Here is a 19,369-nt window from a genome sequence, read left to right on the forward strand (position 1 = left end):
ATGTTTGAAGCCTGAAATGTGGCAAAAGGTCGCAAAGTTCAAGGGGGCCGAATACTTTCGCAAGGCACTGTATATATATGGTATATATATAGTATATATATATGTATACTGTATATACTGCCGCATAGAATAAATAATAGCCTGCACAGAGAAGCAAGAGATTGAACTTGGGGTGAAAAATACACTCAACTTTCTAGAGTTTTCCCCGTTAGTTAACACCTATCAACATGTCCCTTTACTGTGGGAATTGTGATCGAATCAATGCAATATTAGCCACTTTCAAAGCAGCATACCGAAACAAAATGAACTATGCAAGATATTTTGTTGTAGGCAGAATGCATCAGAGTAGACTTCTATTGCATTGACAGGCACGACTTGGCCCGTACTCTACACAGACTGGTGTGCCATAACCAATCAGAGATGCAGTAGGCCTATATACAAATAGACCATTGTCAAATATGGATCTGTGCCATTCACTTTAAACTGGACTAGGTTTACAGCATGAACGGGCGTGAATAGATTATTTTGAGATCAAAGTAAGAGCTACATGTAGTGACATGTGCACATATGTTCATATCCCTTGCTAGTTAGTGAGTTATTAACCCAGTTATAGATCATTTGTAGTCAGCAATGGGGGAGTGATTCCGGCGCCGACAGAGATGGCTGCCTCGCTTCGCGTTCCGAGGAAACTATGCAGTTTTTTGTTTTTTTTACATTGGTACCCCAGGTAATCTTACGTTTCATTACATACAGTCGGGAAGAACTACTGAATATAAGAGCAACGTCAACTCACCATCAGTACGACCAGGAATATGACTTTCCCGAAGCGGATCCTGTGTTCTGCCTTTTACCCAGGACAACGGAATGGATCCCAGCCTGTGACCCAAAACAAAGACGTCGTAAAAGAGGGAAACAAAGTGGTCTTCTGGTCAGGCTCCGGAGAAGGGCACACCGCGCACCACTCCCTAGCATACTTCTCGCCAATGTCCAGTCTCTTGACAACAAGGTTGATGAAATCCGAGCAAAGGTAGCATCAGAGACTGTAACTGTCATGTATTGTCATGTTATGTCTTGTCCCTGTGCTTTCTCTTCTCTTCGTTTCCCCCTGCTGGTCGTATTAGGTTACTTTCTCTCTCTCTATCTCTCTCTCTCTCTATCGTTCCGTTCCTGCTCCCAGCTGTTCCTCATTCTCCTAACGACCTCGTTTACTCTCTCACACCTGTCCCCTCTTTTGCCCTCTGATTAAGTCTCTATTTCTCTCTCTGTTTCTGCTTCTGTCCTTGTCGGATTCTTGTTTGCTTTGCCCTTGTCCCGTCCTGTCGTAATCTGCCTCTTCATCAGATGCTGCGTGTGAGCAGGTGTCTCTGTCCTCTACGGCCCGTGCCTACCCGGAGGGACCAGCAGTCTGTTGCCGCTAGCCCTGCTATTCTCCTCTACTACTAGAAGGGGGACTCTCCTGTAAAGATAGAGGATTTATGTTTTCCCTGTTTGGACATCTCCTGTAAAGATTGAGGATTTATGTTTTCCCTGTTTGGACATTAAAATACTCTGTTTCTGTTAAATCGCTTTTGGGTCCTCACTCACCTGCATAACAGTAACGTTCTTTGCTTCACGGAAACATGGCTCACTCGAGAGACGCTAACGGAATCGGTGCAGCCAGCTGGTTTCTTCACGCATCGCGCCGACAGAAACCAACATCTTTCTGGTAAGAAGAGGGGCGGTGGAGTATGCCTTATGGTTAACGAGACGTGGTGTGGTCACAACAACATACAGGAACTCAAGTCCTTCTGTTCACCTGATTTAGAATTCCTCACAATCAAATGTCGACCGCATTATCTACCAAGGGAATTCCCTTCGATTATAATCACAGCCGTATATATTCCCACCCAAGCAGACACATTGATGGCTCTGAACGAACTTTATTTGACTCTATGTAAACTGGAAACCACATATCCTGAGGCTGCATTCATTGTAGCTGGGGATTTTAACAAGGCTAATCTGAAACAAGACTCCCTAAATTGTATCAGCATATCGATTGCACAACCAGGGCTGGTAAAACCTTGGATCATTGCTATTCTAACTTCCGCGACGCATATAAAGCTCTCCCCCGCCCTCCTTTCAGAAAAGCTGACCACAACATTTTGTTGCTCCCTGCCTACAGACAGAAGCTAAAACAAGAAGCTCCGCGCTCAGGTCTGTTCAACGCTGGTCTGACCAATCTGAATCCACGCTCCAAGACTGCTTCCATCACGTGGACTGGGATATGTTCCGCTCTGCGTCCAACAACAACATTGACGAATATGCTGATTCGGTTCATTAGAAAGTGCATTGAAGATGTCGTTCCCATAGCAACTCGGTCCCTGCATCAAAGCAGGGACCGAGAGACTGAAAAACAGCTTCTATCTCAAGGCCATCAGACTGTTAAACAGCCACCACTAACATTGAGTGGCTGCTGCCAACACACTGACTCAACTCCAGCCACTTTAATAATGGAAATTGATGGAAATTGATGTAAAAAATGTATCACTTGCCACATTAAACAATGCCACTTAATATAATGTTTACATACCCTACATTACCCATCTCATATGTATATGTATATACTGTACTCTATATCATCTACTGCATCTTTATGTAATACATGTATCACTAGCCACTTTAAACTATGCCACTTTGTTTACATACCCTACATTACTTATCTCATATGTATATACTGTACTCGATACCATCTACTGCATCTTGCCTATGCCATTCTGTACCATCACTCATTCATATATCTTTATGTACATATTCTTTATCCCTTTATACTTGTGTGTATAAGGTAGTAGTTTTGGAATTGTTAGGTTAGATTTCTCGTTGGTTATTACTGCATTGTCGGAACTAGAAGCACAAGCATTTCGCTACACTCGCATTAACATCTGCTAACCATGTGTATGTGACAAATAAATTTGATTTGATTTGATTGTTCCATACAAAGCACAAAACGTGTGCATTTCTAGCCATCTTTGAAAAGCGAGTCAGGTAAAGAGCTTTTTTTGTCTTAAAGGAGAAGGAGTTGTATTTTGAGACAGGCTTGAAATCAAATCAAATCAAATCAAATGACATTGGTCACGTACATGTATCTAGCAGATGTTATTGCGGGTGTAGCGAAATGCTTGTGTTCCTCCAACAGTGCAGTAATATTAAAAAAGTCACAACAATACACACATATCTAAAAGTAAAATAATGGAATTAAGAAATATATAAATATTAGGATGAGCAATGTTGGAGTGGCATTGACTAAAATACAGTGGAATAGAATACAGCATATACATATGAAATGAGTAAAGCAGTATGTACATTATTAAACATTATTAAAGTGACTAGCGATTCCATATCTATTCATATAGAGCAGCATCCTTTAAGGTGCAGGATTGAGTAACTGAGTGGTAGCCGGCTAGTGATGTCTATTTAACAGTCTGATAGCATTGAGAAGCTGTTTTCAGTCTCTTGGACCCAGCTTTGAGGTTGGAGGAGACCAGCCGGAGCTTGCCGAGGAGTTTTGTTCTTTGCACAGACCGTGCAAGCGGCAACGAATGCAGAGATGTCAGGAACCATGTAGGGCCACCAAAAGCGGTGTCGCACAATAGCCAGGGCCCAACGGGAGCCCGGCTGGCAGGCAAGCCTGGAGGAGTGAGCCCACTCCAGGATTGAGGAGCGGACTTCGTCAGGAATGAACATCCAGTTTTCTGCCCCCCCACCTCAAGAACCGGCTTCCCGATTCCCCAGCTGAGTGCCGTCGCCAGGCATGAGGTGGGAAGGATGGTCACAGGTTCCGGGGTAGTAGCCGTGGGGCTATAGCGGCGTGACAGCGCATCTGGCTTGACATTCATGGATCCCAGCCAGTAAGAGTGGGAAAAGTTGAACCGGATTAACAGAAGGGCCCATCTAGTTTGCCTGGAATTGAGACACTTGGCGGTGCGGAGGTATTCCAGGTTCTTGTGGACGGTCCACACAATGAACGGATGTTCCACCCCCTTCAGCCAGTGCCTCCACTCCTCCAACACCATCTTCACAGTGAGAAGCTCACGATTCCCCACATCATAGTTCCTCTCCGTGGCATTGACGCGGTGGGAGAAGAAGGCGCAGGGATGTATCTTGAGGTCCAGGGCAGACCACTGGGACAGGACAGCCCCCACTCCGACATCCGAAGCATCGGCCTCCACCACAAAATATCAGGATGTGTCAGGATGAACCAATAGTGGAGCCATGGTGAAACGGTGTTTGAGATCCCGAAACGCCCGGTCCGCAGCTGGGGACCACGTGAACGGAACCTTGGGAGAGGTGAGTGTAGACGGAGAGAAGCCAGGGTGCTGTAGCCCCGGATGAAGCGGAAATAGAAGTTGGTAAAACCCAGGAAACGTTGCAGCTGTACACTGGACGTAGGCTGGTGCCAATCCACCACCGCTCACACCTTCCCGGGATCCACATGTACACTCCCTGCAGCGATGATATAACCCAGAAAGGGGATGCTGGAGTGATGGAATTCGCACTTCTCTGCTTTTACAAAAAGCTGGTTCTCCAGGAGGCGTTGGAGAACCTGTCGGACATGGAGCATATGTTCTTGGGTGGAGCAGGAGAAGACCAGGATGTCTTCAAGGTAGACGAAGACGAACCGGTTCAACATATTGCGGAGAAGGTCATTAACCAGAGCCTTGAAAGCAGCAGGGGCATTGGTAAGGCCAAAGGGCATATCCAGATACTCGTAGTGACCGCTGGCCGTGTTGAAGGCAGTCTTACACTTGTCCCCTTCCCGTATCCGCACCAGGTGAGGCGTTCCGTAGGTCCAGCTTGGAGACCACAGTGGCCCCCTGGAGTGGCTTGAAGGCCAAGGAGATGAGAGGTATAGGGTAGGGGTTCTTCACCGTGATGTCGTTGAGACCCCGGTTGTCGGTGCCTGGGCGCAGGGTTTTGTCCTTCTTCGCCACAAAGAAGAACCCTGCACCGGCGGGGGAGGCAGAAGGACGGAGTCCTAAGGGAGTCTTGACGTAGCAGGAGCAGCTTACAAGCAGCCTCTCTTCCGGACAACCGAGAATCAAACACCTTTTGAACTTCCTCCATGAACTCCTCCAGACTGAGGTAGACGGTGGATTGTTGGTCCCACACCGCCATGGCCCAGGCGAGTGCCCTCATGGACGCTATCCTTGACGCTATCCTTGAGAAGTCCGAGTGGAACGAAAAACGAAGAACTCGGAGCTCGAAAATGAGGGAGCACTGGGAGAGAAAACCTCGGCAGGTTCCAGAATCTCCAGCGTAGCTCTCCGGAGGAGGTAAGCGGTGTTCTCGGGACACTGGGGTAGGCTGGGCAATTACGGGTGTGACCTGTTGCCCAGTGGGGAATCTGCGGAAGACCTTGAAGTAACTTGTGTCTTCCAATGGTGGCTCCTTGCAGGGAGGCAGCATTGTGGAGCTGGTCTGAGTCTGCTGGGTCAGTCATGGCCAGTTCATACTATCAGGTTTCAGGTATGACTCAGATGCAGACAGTGTCGATGTAACAAAAGTTTATTTCTAGTACAGGGGCAGCCTAACGACAGGTCAAGGGCAGGCAGAGGTCAGTAATCAAGACAGGCTGCAACAGGTCCAGAATGCCAGGCAGTCTCAGGGTCAGGGCAGGCAGGGGTCAATAATCTAGAGAGATGTGGCAAGGTAGAGAACGGCAGGCAGGCTCAGGGTCAGGACAGGCAGAAAGGTCAAAGCCGGGAAAGACGAAAACAGAAACAAGAACAGACAGGAGCAAGGGGACAAATGCAGGTAGGCTTCACAAAACAAAACGAACTGGCAACAGACAAACAGAGAACACAGGTATAAATACCCTGGGGATAATAGGGAAGATGGGAAACAACTGAGTGGGGTGGAGACAAGCACGAAGACAGATGAAACAGATCAGGGTGTGACATTCATATTCATAAGAGGACACAAATGACATTTAGCTACAATTGATAAAATGCTGATTAGTTACATTTCATATGTAAGTATCATTTACATAACATTTTTTAAGTAAAACGTATTCAGTACTCTTTCATATCACTCCTCATCCTCAGCGATGCTGTTCACAGCCAAGGCATTCCAGAATTGCCTTCGATTTCCAAGCATCAAATGACACACCTTGGCATCAAATGACACAGCTGACTGTCAGCTGGCTAGAGATCGTGTTGGTGGTGTAACGTTAGGGATTCAAATAATAAGGTGAATGCACCAATTTGTAAGTCGCTCTGGATAAGAGCGTCTGCTAAATGACTTAAATGTAATGTAAATGTAACTCATGGAATGTCTGAATAAAATGATAGGGATTATATTAATTATAAGAATAATAGATTGAAGCTAGTATAAATTGCTGATCGCCTCTAATCCTCTTAAGGGAGCAGGTAGCACAAATCTATTGCATCATAATAATGCTAGCTAGGTAGGTTTTTACATTTTGGTAGAGCTAGGTGGCTGTCGTTGCCTAGAAATTGTGTGTTTGGCACACTGATTATAAGAAACCATCAGATTAAATTTCAGAATATAATTAATTATAGTGCTAATAGATTGAAGTCAGTATCAATTAGCAAGTAGCAGATCTCCTCTTATGGGAGCCGGTAGCATTGTTAGTTTATGCTTGCTAGCTAGTTAGCTTGCTAGCTAGCTAATTAATGATGTTCTTAGATCTACTTGGCTAGTTCTTACCAGTGTCTGGTGTCAGTGTTTCAGAGCAAGTTCAACCATCATGCTGTGCCATACAGGTCCGATTGTACCACTATCAGAATAAAACAATATGATACCAAGGTAAAATGCAATAAGTTCAGTTACTGACATTTACCTTGATTTCACAGTAACTTTTTCTCCAAAACACAATACAATTGAGGCAGGATACTTTTCCACATGATTAAGCATGTATTTGTATGGACAGGCGCTTGGAGACAAGAAGCAAGTACAGGGAGTGAACATTTAATTAATAAACAGACATGAAACAATACAGGACAGCGTCTGGACAGGAAAAACATAACGATATTAATGCACACATGGGGATCAAACTGAAGAACAGACAGATATAGTAATGAAGTCCAAGTGAGTCCAAAGAAGCGCAGGTGCGCATAACGATGGTGACAGGTGTGCGTAATGACGGGCAGCCTGGCACCCTCGAGTAAGTATTCAATCCCAAGCATTTTATCACATTTAGTTATGACTTCCTACTGTCTTGCCATAGCATAATATTAAGCAGGGAAAATACTTTATAAAGTATGTTTGGCTTAGACCAGGGGTGTAAGCCCACAGGGCCATATGCTATAGGGAGAGATCTCAATTAACATTGAAATGACTAAAACCAACTGTGGAGAAATGATAATGGACCTACATTTAGCAGTCCCTCTACGATCGCAATTTTTTTAAATTAACAATTCCCTGCATATTATGCAGGTGTTGCGAATTTGAACAATTACTGCACTATTTGCTCATTAAACAGTCAAATCGTAGCAATATTATTGCATAAAACTGAACCATAACTGCAGTACAAAAAGAGGGCTCGCAATTTCAACCAATCACCGCACATTTACTGCATAATATGGTTCAATCAAGCCACACATCGAGCAAAAATTTTTCCTCGTCAGGACAATTTTTCGACAAATCGGGCAAAATCACTGCATATTGCCATGCAAAATGTTAGATTTACAGCTGCAAGATCAAGCATTTTTGCCCACAAATTTAAAAAAAATCCTAGCGAAATCCTGGATAAAATCATTCATAGTCTCTTCACTCTGTCCAACTTGCTAAGTGATCAAAAACAAATGCGGTGCAAAATTAGTTTGACACTCCTGGCTTACTGTGGGTGTTTCTCAAAATACTTAATACAGGGCTCCGAGCATGCAAATTGGAGCACGGGAGGGTCGGAGTATGAGTTCAAATCAAAGTATGCGAATCGGAGAACGGAGGGCACTTCTTGAATGCGTATTCCGTTTATACATATTTTGAAGCATGCATCGATGCAAGCTTCAACGGAAAGTAAGGAAAGAAATATGTTGTAACCACGTAAAAGATTATGTTTTGAGCTGAAGCGAGATTAAATACTAATGCTGCCTGTTAACATGTAATATGTTGCCCGAGTACAATATTTTATCTTGATACGTTAATAAATACACGCTGTGTTAATTTTGGAATGTTTACATGCCGAAGTACCGTAGATCGCAAGCCCATGATAAGTCAAGGCGGTGGTCCGTTCCTGTAGGTTCATGCTCTACAACATCCGCAGAGTACGACCCTGCCTCACACAGGAAGCGGCGCAGGTCCTAATCCAGGCACTTGTCATCTCCCGTCTGGATTACTGCAACTCGCTGTTGGCTGGGCTCCCTGCCTGTGCCATTAAACCCCTACAACTCATCCTGAATGCCGCAGCCCGTCTGGTGTTCAACCTTCCCAAGTTCTCTCACGTCACCCCGCTCCTCCGCTCTCTCCACTGGCTTCCAGTTGAAGCTCGCATCCGCTACAAGACCATGGTGCTTGCCTACGGAGCTGTGAGGGGAACGGCACCTCAGTACCTCCAGGCTCTGATCAGGCCCTACACCCAAACAAGGGCACTGTGTTCATCCACCTCTGGCCTGCTCGCCTCCCTACCACTGAGGAAGTACAGTTCCCGCTCAGCCCAGTCAAAACTGTTCGCTGCTCTGGCCCCCCAATGGTGGAACAAACTCCCTCACGACGCCAGGACAGCGGAGTCAATCACCACCTTCCGGAGACACCTGAAACCCCACCTCTTTAAGGAATACCTAGGATAGGATAAAGTAATCCTTCTCACCCCCCTTAAAAGATTTAGATGCACTATTGTAAAGTGGCTGCTCCACTGGATGTCATAAGGTGAATGCACCAATTTGTAAGTCGCTCTGGATAAGAGCGTCTGCTAAATGACTTAAATGAGTGCCAGGGACGGGGAGCGGGAGCTTACCTCCTTCGGATAGCTACGCTGGAGATTCTGGAACCTGCCGAGGTTTTCTCTCCCAGTGCTCCCTCATTTTTGAGCTGCGAGCTGCGTGAAAATCTGACAATCCTGATGTTGCGTGGGAGCCTGACGATCTGGCTGAGGAGTGGGAGCCTGATGAGCCAACCGAGGCAAGAAAACCTCTCGAACCAGCTAAGGCCTGGAAACCTGACGAGCCAGCTGAGGCATCCCCGGTTCCGTCGACAGCGGCACCTGGACCCGACGTCAACAATCAAAACAAAAAAACGAAAAGAAACTCCCCGATGCTTCCAATGTTGGTGTCAGCATTCTGTAAGGAGACGAGGGAGACGAGAAGCAAGTACAGGGAGTGAACACTTAATACATAACTGAAATTAAACAAACAAGAAACAAACAAGGACAGTGTCTAAACTACAACAATGCAGATCAAACCGCGAAACAGACAGATATAGGAGGGGCAATCAACAAAGTAATGGAGTCCAGGAGAGTCCAAAGAAGCGCAGGTGTGCGTAACGATGGTGACAAGTGTGCGTAATGATGGGCAGCTTGGTGCCCTCGAGCGCCAGGGAGGGAGAGCAGGAGCAGGCATAACAGTATTTAATGTAACTGCCTTTCTTTAAGTTTCTGTCTTTCTGCTTGGTAGGCAGTATTGATAGATGGGTAAAAAAAACTCTGAGTGAAAAGAAGGAAGCCTGTACAGAATACAAATATTCCAAAACATGCATTCTGTTGCAACAAGGCACTACAGTAATACTGCAAGAAATTTGGCAAAGTAATTCACTTTTGGTCCTGAATACAAAGTGTTATGTTTGGTGCAAATCCAATAAAACACATCACTGCATATCATTCACCACATTTTCAAGTATAGTGGTGGCTGCATTATGTTATGGGTATGCTTGTAATCTGGGGAGATTTTCTGGATAAAAAAAATGTATGGAATGGAGCTAAACACAGGCAAAATCCTGGAGGAGAAGCTGATGATCAGTCTGCTTTCCATCAGACACTGTGAGATGAGTTCACCTTCAGGCAAGACAATAACCTAAAATGCAAGGCCAAATCTACACTGGAGTTGCTTACCAAGAAGACAGTGAATGTTCCTTAGTGGCCGAGTTATAGTTTTGACTTAAATCTGCTTGAAAATCTGCTTGAAAATCTATGGCAAGACCTGAAAATGGCTGTCTAGCAATGATCAGAAGAATTTTGAAAAGAATAATGGGCAAATGTTGTACAGCACAGGTATGATAAGCTCTTAGAGACTTACCCAGAAAGACTGACAGCTGAAATTGCTGCCAAAGGTTATTCTAACATGTATTGACTTTGGGGGTTGAATACTTACAGTTGAAGTCGGAAGTTTACATACACCTTAGCCAAATATATTTAAACTCAGTTTTTCACAATTCCTGACATTTAATACTAGTAAAAATTCCCTGTCTTTGGTCAGTTAGGATCACCACTTTATTTTAAGAATGTGAAATGTCAGAATGACAGTAGAGAGAATGATTTATTTCAGCTATTATTTCTTTCATCACATTCCCAGTTGGTCAGAAGTTTACATACACTCAATTAGTATTTGGTAGCATTGCCTTTAAATTGTTTAACTTGGGTCAAACTTTTCGGGTAGCCTTCCACAAGCTTCCCACAATAAGTTGGGTGAATTGTGGCCCATTCCTCCTGACAGAGCTGGTGTAACAGAGTCAGGATTGTGTAGGCCTCCTTGCTTGCACACACTTTTTCACTTCTGCCCACAAATGTTCTATAGGATTGAGGTCAGGGCTTTGTGATGGCCACTCCAATACCTTGACTTTGTTGTCCTTAAGCCATTTTGCCACAACTTTGGAAGTGTGCTTGGGGTCATTGTCCATTTGGAAGATCCATTTGCGACCAAGCTTAAACTTCCTGACTGATGTCTTGAGATGTTGCTTCAATATATCCACATAATTTTCCACCCTCATGATGCCATCTGTTTTGTGAAGTGCACCAGTCCCTCCTGCAGGATGCTGCCACCCCCATGCTTTACGGTTCGGATGGTGTTCTTCGGCTTGCAAGCCTCCCCCTTCTTCCTCCAAACATAACATTGGTCATTATGGCCAAACAGTTTTATTTTTGTTTCATCAGACAAGAGGACATTTCTCCAAAAATATGATCTTTGTCCCCACATGCAGTTGCAAACCATTGTCTGGCTTTTTTATGGCGGTTTTGGGGCAGTGGCTTCTTCCTTGCTGAGCGGCCTTTCAGGTTATGTCGATATAGGACTCGTTTTACTGTGGATATAGATACTTTTGTACCTATTTCCTCCAGCATCTTCACAAGGTCCTTTGCTGTTCTGCGATTGATTTGCACTTTTAGCACCAAAGTGCGTTCATCTCTAGGAGACAGAAAGCATCTCCTTCCTGAGCGGTATGACAGCTGCCTGGTCCCATGGTGTTTATACTTGCGTACTATTGTTTGTACAGATGAACGTGGTACCTTCAGGCGTTTGGAAATTGATCCCAAGGATGAACCAGATTTGTGGAGGTCTACAATTTTTTTTCTGAGGTCTTGGCTGATTTCTTTTGATTTTCCCATGATGTCAAGCAAAGAGGCACTGAGTTTGAAGGTAGGCCTTGAAATAAATCCACAGGTACACCTCCAATTGACTCAAACAATGTCAATTAGCTTATCAGATGCTTCTAAAGCATGACATCATTTTCTGGAATTTTCCAGGCTATTTAAAGGCACAGTCAATTTAATGTATGTAAACTTCTGACCCACTGGAATTGTGAGTGAATTATAAGCTAAATAATCTGTCTGTAAACATAGTAAACACAAAGTAGATGACCTAACCAACTTGCCAAAACTATAGTTTGTTAACAAGAAATGTGTGGAGTGGTTGAAAAACAAGTTTTAATGACTACAACCTAAGTGTATGTAAACTTTTGACCTCAACTGTATTTACTGAAGATATATTAATGTTTTATTTTTCATAATTTTGTTTTTACAAAATATTATACTTTTTTTGTATTTATTTTGTGTAGATCGTTGTCAAGAAATAACAATTAAATACATTTTAATCTTACCTAGTAACACAACAAAATGTGTAAAAGTCAAGGGGTGTGAATACTCTCTGAAGGCACAGTAGATATGTCCTAACGCATGGTTTTGTCTGCCTTTCCCCCCTGAGAGAGCTCTTTAAAGTATGGAGGAACAAACACGAGTGTTACCTATCGCATTCATGTGACAGCAGTTGGAACCACAACCACGGAGGCCTAGAAAGATGTAACAAAGTGGGATACTTTTAGCCCTGCAGCATAATTACGACCACCTCAAACAAGAGTTACTCTTAGATCAATGTACCTTTCATTGACTGCCCATGATCTGGTCACAGAGCTCTAGGATGGGTGTAAAGGGATTGCATTTCAAAACAGACAGAGTTGAGGTCAGAGTCAGGGGATACGGTATCCGTATATGGACAACACTCTACAAGCCAGTCACAGGAGGGTTACAAACAATCTGAATCAACGTGAGAGGAAAATGGTCATTTTGCATTATTAGAATGTAATAATCAGTCTTGTCCATAAAGGGGAGGGATCACATTCTCTTCTCAGATTGATGCAATATTGTGTAAATAAAAGTAGAAATAGAGGGAGAGTATGATTTCTAATGTATTATTTAAATGTACAGTTACATTACTCTTTTCATTTGCTAAAATAAGCATTTAATAATGAGATTCACTTCATCGGGTCCTCGTTACATTCTGGCTCAGTGATCTGTCCAATACCTCTAGATTAGACCTATCATAATCCTAGAGCTGGGGTCTAATTCAAAGTCATTGAATCATTTTACATCCATATTGCTAAAAGAGTCTGAGCAATACTTTATATCAAGGTAGGTATTTGAAGAATTTATAAAGGGATTAAAAGAAGCTAGTCAATTTTTGTTTGGTTCGTAATTACCTAAAAATGGCTACTACTCACTGGGCAAAAACAGGTTGAATCAACGTTGTTTCCATGTCATTTCAACACAAAAATTAAAAATCATAGTGGGAAACTGATTGGATTTGCAAGAAGTCATCAACGTAAGGGAATTTCGTATTTTTTTCACCCAACTTTTAACCTACATGCAATAACATGGTGACATTTGTTTGATTTTTCGTCGAATTCACCTTAGTTGACAACTCAACCAAAACTGACGCCATACCCACTGATGCCTGTGACCAGTGGGTACAGCCTCCTACAAATGCTTTGCATCATTCTCAAAAGAAATAAACAAATATTCCAATGATAATTGTACAGATGACAGATTGCTCTGCACTTCGATTTCTATGTCTGGACAGTTTTCATTCATAAAATATCCAGATATTATAAATATTGTGGTAATATTATGGTCATTGCGGTATGCTCTCTTTGTAACTTCTCAAGAGGGGTAATATAAACTGGCTGGTTAGAGCCCTGAATGCTGATTGGCTGACGGCCGTGGTATATCAGACCGTATACCACGAGTATGACAAAACATTTATTTTTACAGCTCTAATTACGTTGTTAGCCAGTTAATAATAGCAATAAAGCACTTTGGGGGTTTGTGGTATATGGCCAATATACCACAGGCTGTTCTTATCCACGACGCAATGCAGAGTGCCTGGATACCACACCTCCTCGTGCCTTATTGCTTAAACATACCACACTTAAACTGTTGATAACTAATATATTGTAAATCTTTCCGCATTACATTGGCTCCAGAGTTGGTTTGTTTTTGAAGATTGCGGTGTTGATCCAATTTTCTGTGACTGTTCCATCATATGACTGTTCCATCACAGCTAGTTTCTAAGCGAGCCGGCTCTTTTGCTCTTGTTTCTTGTTGGTGTTATGGCTAACTTTGTGAGTCTGTGTGCCATTTTTATAATAGAATATACTAGCATATTCATACTTGAATATATCTACCATTTAGTCTTTCACATCAAAATCATAATACGCCATGACATTTTCTCCCCCACATAGTGAATTATGAATTGGTTGATTGACTGTGCCGATTTAAGGATGATTGGTATTCTTGGTTTTCATCCTCCTACTCAACTATATTTTGGAAATTGTGACCTCTACAACAACAACCAAGACAAAACATTGCTCTGTCTGAAATCCCCTGTAAAGCTCTCCATTGCAAATAAACACATTTCCCATACTCCAGTAACTCCACCTCAAAAAAAAGCATCTAGGCCTGGCTGGGATTTGACAGGAACAGGACCGACTCAGGTCGTGACCTGTAATTGGGCTCTTGGCATTGCCTGCTCTGGTGTGTGGGCTGAGCATATACTACGTTTTCTCAAACCACTAAATTAAGTTTGCACTGCAGTTCCAGCAGAGGGTGAGTCATTGGACAATCACACTAATGAGAATTTCCTTTTCTCTGTGCTGTCTTCCCCCCCGCCCCCCCTGCTCTCTCGTTCTCCCGCTCGCTCTCTTCCTAGAGAGGTATACATCACTGGACGGACCAGCCTTTTAGACTATCTTCCATGTGGATAATCAGATAAGTAGGTACATAGTTCAACATTACGCCAAAGGTTAAATCAAATTAGTCAAAGAACGTTTCAACAGCGATGGGCTTGTTTGTCCATAAGCATGAAGATAGGACAGCGACCATTTCTATGTAATTGCATTTTGCTGTCATTGCAGCGTACATGGATACAAATGCAGAGCCATGTACCGTACGTACTTGAAAGAAGACCTTTCTCAAACTTGTTATGACTTAATAGCCTGTGATGCTATGAAATATTTGATAGGATGTCTATACACTCCCCTTCTGTGATGAAGGGTATACAAGTCAAGTATGAGTTCAGATTTTAGAATCCTTCTGCATATGTCCAGTTATATAATCAAGAATAATTGCCCCATTCAAGTCAATGTTTACAGTTGAAATGTATTTTTTATTTTATTTGAGGGCTATGCCTATCCTAAGGCCCGGAAATGAAAAAGCCTTTTGAATCCAGTGCAAGGAGGAGAATAACTGCCTTATAGTGTTAAATTTGATCCATACTGAATTTAACACTATGGGACAGTAGGCCAACAGAAAATAACATCCATCCTTAAAATTTCAGAGATGAACCCAATGCTCAAATCCCTTCTCTTTAACCATGAAAGTGGGGAAGGTCAATAATGATGACATCTCAAGTGGGAAATGAGATTAGATTGGGCTGTATCATTGGCCTCCATCGCATCGGTTACATCAGACTATTGTCCCTTTTCCTGTTACCTCAATAGTCAGATGCTGTATTCAACAAAACCTTGTTAAGATACTCAGATAAAGGTTATGTTTGACTTTTATTTATGAGAGATGCAGGCGATAAGGCAGCTATGGTTTGTCAAACGCAACAGATTGTGCTGTTCTGCAGTGTAAAAAGTTGATTGGTATTGGTGTTTTGTTTGTGGTCCGTGGCCGGGATTTTTTTTCCCCTGGTACCAGGGAAACTCACATAATATACAAACAGTCTGTATGTCTCGGTCTGACTGGGAGTCTTAATCCTGTTTGCAGGTGTAGAATCTGTCTCTTTGTCCCATGTTCCTGACCCAATCGTCGCACGCTCAGGGATGACTGTAGAACCCTACACCCTCTCCCCGTGGCACGGAAAGGTATTGTCTGTCCCCCACCTTTGAAACGCCCCGCCAGATAACCTCATCGTGCACAAAGACGTGTGGGATGAGGGCAACACAAGACCGGCGTGATTCCAAGCCTGCCTTGAGGCTTCCTCCGCCGCCCACAAAAACAACAAAGGGAACCCCACCACGATAAGAGCAGGACAGGTGTTGTTTTTAAATCATTTTAGCTAATCTCCCGCGTGCTTCATCAAAACTCCACTTCTATGATCAGAAGCTGCTTCGCAAGACCATCTAATCACTGAGGGAGCCATTCTAGCAGGGGGAAAAAGTGTTCAAAGAAAGTTCAAGCAAAAGTATGCTGCTCCTGTGACTCTTCAGAAGTTGAAATACCTTCAGCGGTGACACATTGTTGCCCACATGAGGGGCTGATTTGTTTTTTTTTGTAGCTTTCAAACACAAAAGAAAAAGAAAGTGAGTGAGAGATAGAGAGAGAGGGAGAGAATGTTTTCCTTTTTATGCCCAGGCTCTGAAACTCCATCCCTCTTTCATGGTGTCAGTCATTCTTTTGTGTATGGCAGTGGCGGGCCCCTTTGACACTGCGGTGGTTATCCTCTTGATACCCGACTCCCATTGAAGCTATGCTCTCTCACTCCTTTGTTCGCTCGTCACTTCTGTGCTACCTACCCAGTCGGAGACAGAGAGAACACACTGGTAACACCATGCCAAGGTCCAGGCCCCCTCCACAGCTAAACAGGCTCTCAGGTAGAGCTTTCTAAAAGGCCTTACGGCATTCTGGACAGGTACGGCTGTAGAGTCTGATCAGAGTGTGTGTTCTTAACTCTCACCCTCAGAATTCTGAATGAATAGTCTCTATCTGTGTCACTCTCTTTTTCTCAAACACACATGCACGGACGCACGCACGCACGCCCACACACACACACACACACACACACACACACACACACACACACACACACACACACACACACACACACACACACACACACACACACACACACACACACACACACACACACACACACACACACACACACACACACACCTGAGTAGCCAGCAAAAAAGGACTCTCCAGGGCCAGGCCTCCCTAGCTACAGGATACCACTGTCAGATCATTCCTATAGGATTTCAACTCCATTCCAAAGGTTCCTTTAAGGCATTTCTTAGGATATTCTCACGGAACTCTTCAGAACTCCCCAGATAAGAGGCACCTCTTGTGACAACCCAAAGTGGCTGCAATGTGATGGGGAAGATAAGGGCTGGGGGAGGGGCACTGAGTAAAGCAACATTCTGGTAAGACTGAAACAGCTCACAGCTGTTTCATACCAACACAACTCCTCACTGTTTAATGGAGTCTAATAAATGTCACTAAAATGGAATTTGCAGTGTTATGTATTGACCTAGAGAAACATTCTCTTATTCAAAAGGTCAAAGAATCAAAGTAGTGGATGACTTAATAATATTATTTCAGAATTTACGGTAATGGTTGAGGGTATTTTCCATCATTATTTTATGACAGTCTCATCAGAGATTAGACTAGTAATAAAGTTGGTATTCAAAAACTCTTAATATAAACATTGATGTTTAAAAAAATACGGAGCAATAAATGTTTCACAAATTATCCCAGCATTATTTGATAAAAATTGGCAATGTCAGTAGATTATCTTAACTGCAATGTAAATAGTTGTGAAGACATAGAGCAAGGGTACAAATTCTTGTCATGGTTTCCATATTTCCCATTAAAAAAACTGAAATATCACATTTACATACGTATTCAGACCCTTTACTCTGAATGTTGTTGAAGCACCGTTGGCAGCGATTACAGCCTCGAGTGTTCTTGGGTATCACACTACAAGCTTGGCGCACCTTTATTTGGTGAGTTTCTCCCATTCTTCTCTGCAGCTCCTCTGTCAATTTGGATGGGGAGCGTTGCTGCACAGCTATTTTCAGGTCTCTCCAGAGATGTTCGATTGGGTTAAAGTCCGGGTTCTGGCTGGGCCATTCAAGAATATTCAGAGACTTGTCCCGAAGCCACTCCCGCATTGTCTTGGTTGTGTGCTTACGGTTATTGTCCTGTTGGAAGGTCAACATTCGCCTCAGTCTGAGGTCCTGAGTGCTCTGGAGGATCTCCCTCTATTTTACTCCGTTTATCTTTCTCTCAATCCTGACTAGTCTTCCAGTCCCTGCCGCTGAAAAGAATCCCTACCGCATGATGCTGCCACCACCATGCTTCACTGTAGGGATGGTGCCAGGTTTCCTCCAGACGCTTGGTATTCAGGCCAAAGAGTTCAATCTTGGTTTCAGAAAATCTTGTTACTCATCTCATGGTGAGTCCTTTAGGTGCCTTTTGGCAAACTCTAAGTGGACTGTCATGTACCTTTTACTGGGGAGTGGCTTCCGCCTGGCCACTCTACCATAAAGGCCTGATTGGTGAAGTGCTGCATAGATGGTTGTACTTCTGGAAGGTTCTCCTATCTCCACAGAGGACCTCTGGAGCTCTGTCAGAGTTACCATCAGGTTATTGGTCCCCTCGCTGACCAAGACCCTTCTTCCCCAATTGCTCAGTTTGGCCGTGAGACCAGCTCTATGAAGAGTCTTGGTGGTTCAAAACTTTTTCCATTTAAGAATGATGTAGGCCACTGTATTCTTAGGGACCTTCAATGCTGCAGACATTTTTTGGTACCCTTCCCCAGATCTGTGCCTCGACACAATCCTGTCTCGGAGCACTACGGACAATTCCTTTTACTTCATGGCTTGGTTTTTGCTCTGACATGCACTGTCAATTGTGGGACCTTATATAGACAGGTGTTTCCAAATCATGTCCAATAAACTGAATTTACCGCAGGTGGACTCCAATCAAGTTGTAGAGAAATCTCAAGGATGATCAATGGAAACAGGATGCACCTGAGCTCAATGTTGAGTCTCATAGAAAAGGGTCTGAATACTTATGTAAATGAGGTTTCTTTTTTTGCCAGAATGTGTAAAAACCTGTTTTCGCTTTGTCATTATGGGCTATTGTGTGTAGATTGATGAGGAAAAAACATTTTTGGAATAAGTCTAACATAACAAAATGTGGAAAAAGTTATTTAAAAAATGTTCAGCAGTGTGACTGTCTCTGTAGGCAATTCATCTGATTATACTGTAGTCTTATCTACCGAATAGATAACTAAGGATGACCCCAATACGGATAACAGTGTCTCTAAATAGAGTATGCAAAAAATAAATGCAAACGATGCAGATTCAGAACAACCAGCCTTCTTGCTATGGTCCAGCAATGCAATAATACCACAGGCAGCTAAGAATGTTATCGTTCCCATTGTGGAGGAGTAGAGCGACGTCAGACCATGCAGCATCATTAATTCTCCAAACATGTCTTGAGATGAGGCATTTTACTCGTCCTGGAACGCACTCAGACTGCTGGGGGCTTGGCACTGGGATCCATGCTAAACCCTTGACCTTGGTGCAGCAATGCTAGTCAACAAGTTAGGTCTGAGCCCTGACCACAAGGAATATGAAATGCAGGAAGGGTCGATGATGTCATATCTAATGCCACACTGAGAGCCAGATTTTAACCAGGATCTGCCGGGCTCACCACTAAACACGGGCAGCAGATAGCCTAGTGGTTAGAGCGTTGGGACAGTACCCAAAACGTTGCTGGATGGAATCCCCGAGCTGACAAGGTAAAAATCTATCACTCTGCACCAGTTCTTAACCCACTCTTCCCCGGGAGCCGAAGACGTGGATGTCAATTAAGTGAGCCCCATGCACCTCTCCGATTCAGAGGTGTTGGGTTAAATGCGGAAGGCATTCAGTTGTACAA

General features: G+C 43.5%; 1 protein-coding gene across 1 annotated transcript in view; it reads right to left on the bottom strand.

Moving 5' to 3' along the window:
* Positions 1–3,446: 3,446 nt before the first annotated feature.
* The window catches only part of nnt (nicotinamide nucleotide transhydrogenase), a 63,588-nt gene continuing 47,665 nt past the window's right edge, over positions 3,447–19,369 (bottom strand). The window contains 3 exon segments of the mRNA XM_065018111.1: positions 3,447–4,199; positions 4,454–4,859; positions 4,985–5,460. Coding sequence (XP_064874183.1) covers positions 3,447–4,199; positions 4,454–4,859; positions 4,985–5,460 — 1,635 coding nt within the window.

This window comes from Oncorhynchus nerka, linkage group LG4 (genome assembly GCF_034236695.1).
Source record: "Oncorhynchus nerka isolate Pitt River linkage group LG4, Oner_Uvic_2.0, whole genome shotgun sequence".
Lineage (NCBI taxonomy): Eukaryota > Metazoa > Chordata > Actinopteri > Salmoniformes > Salmonidae > Oncorhynchus > Oncorhynchus nerka.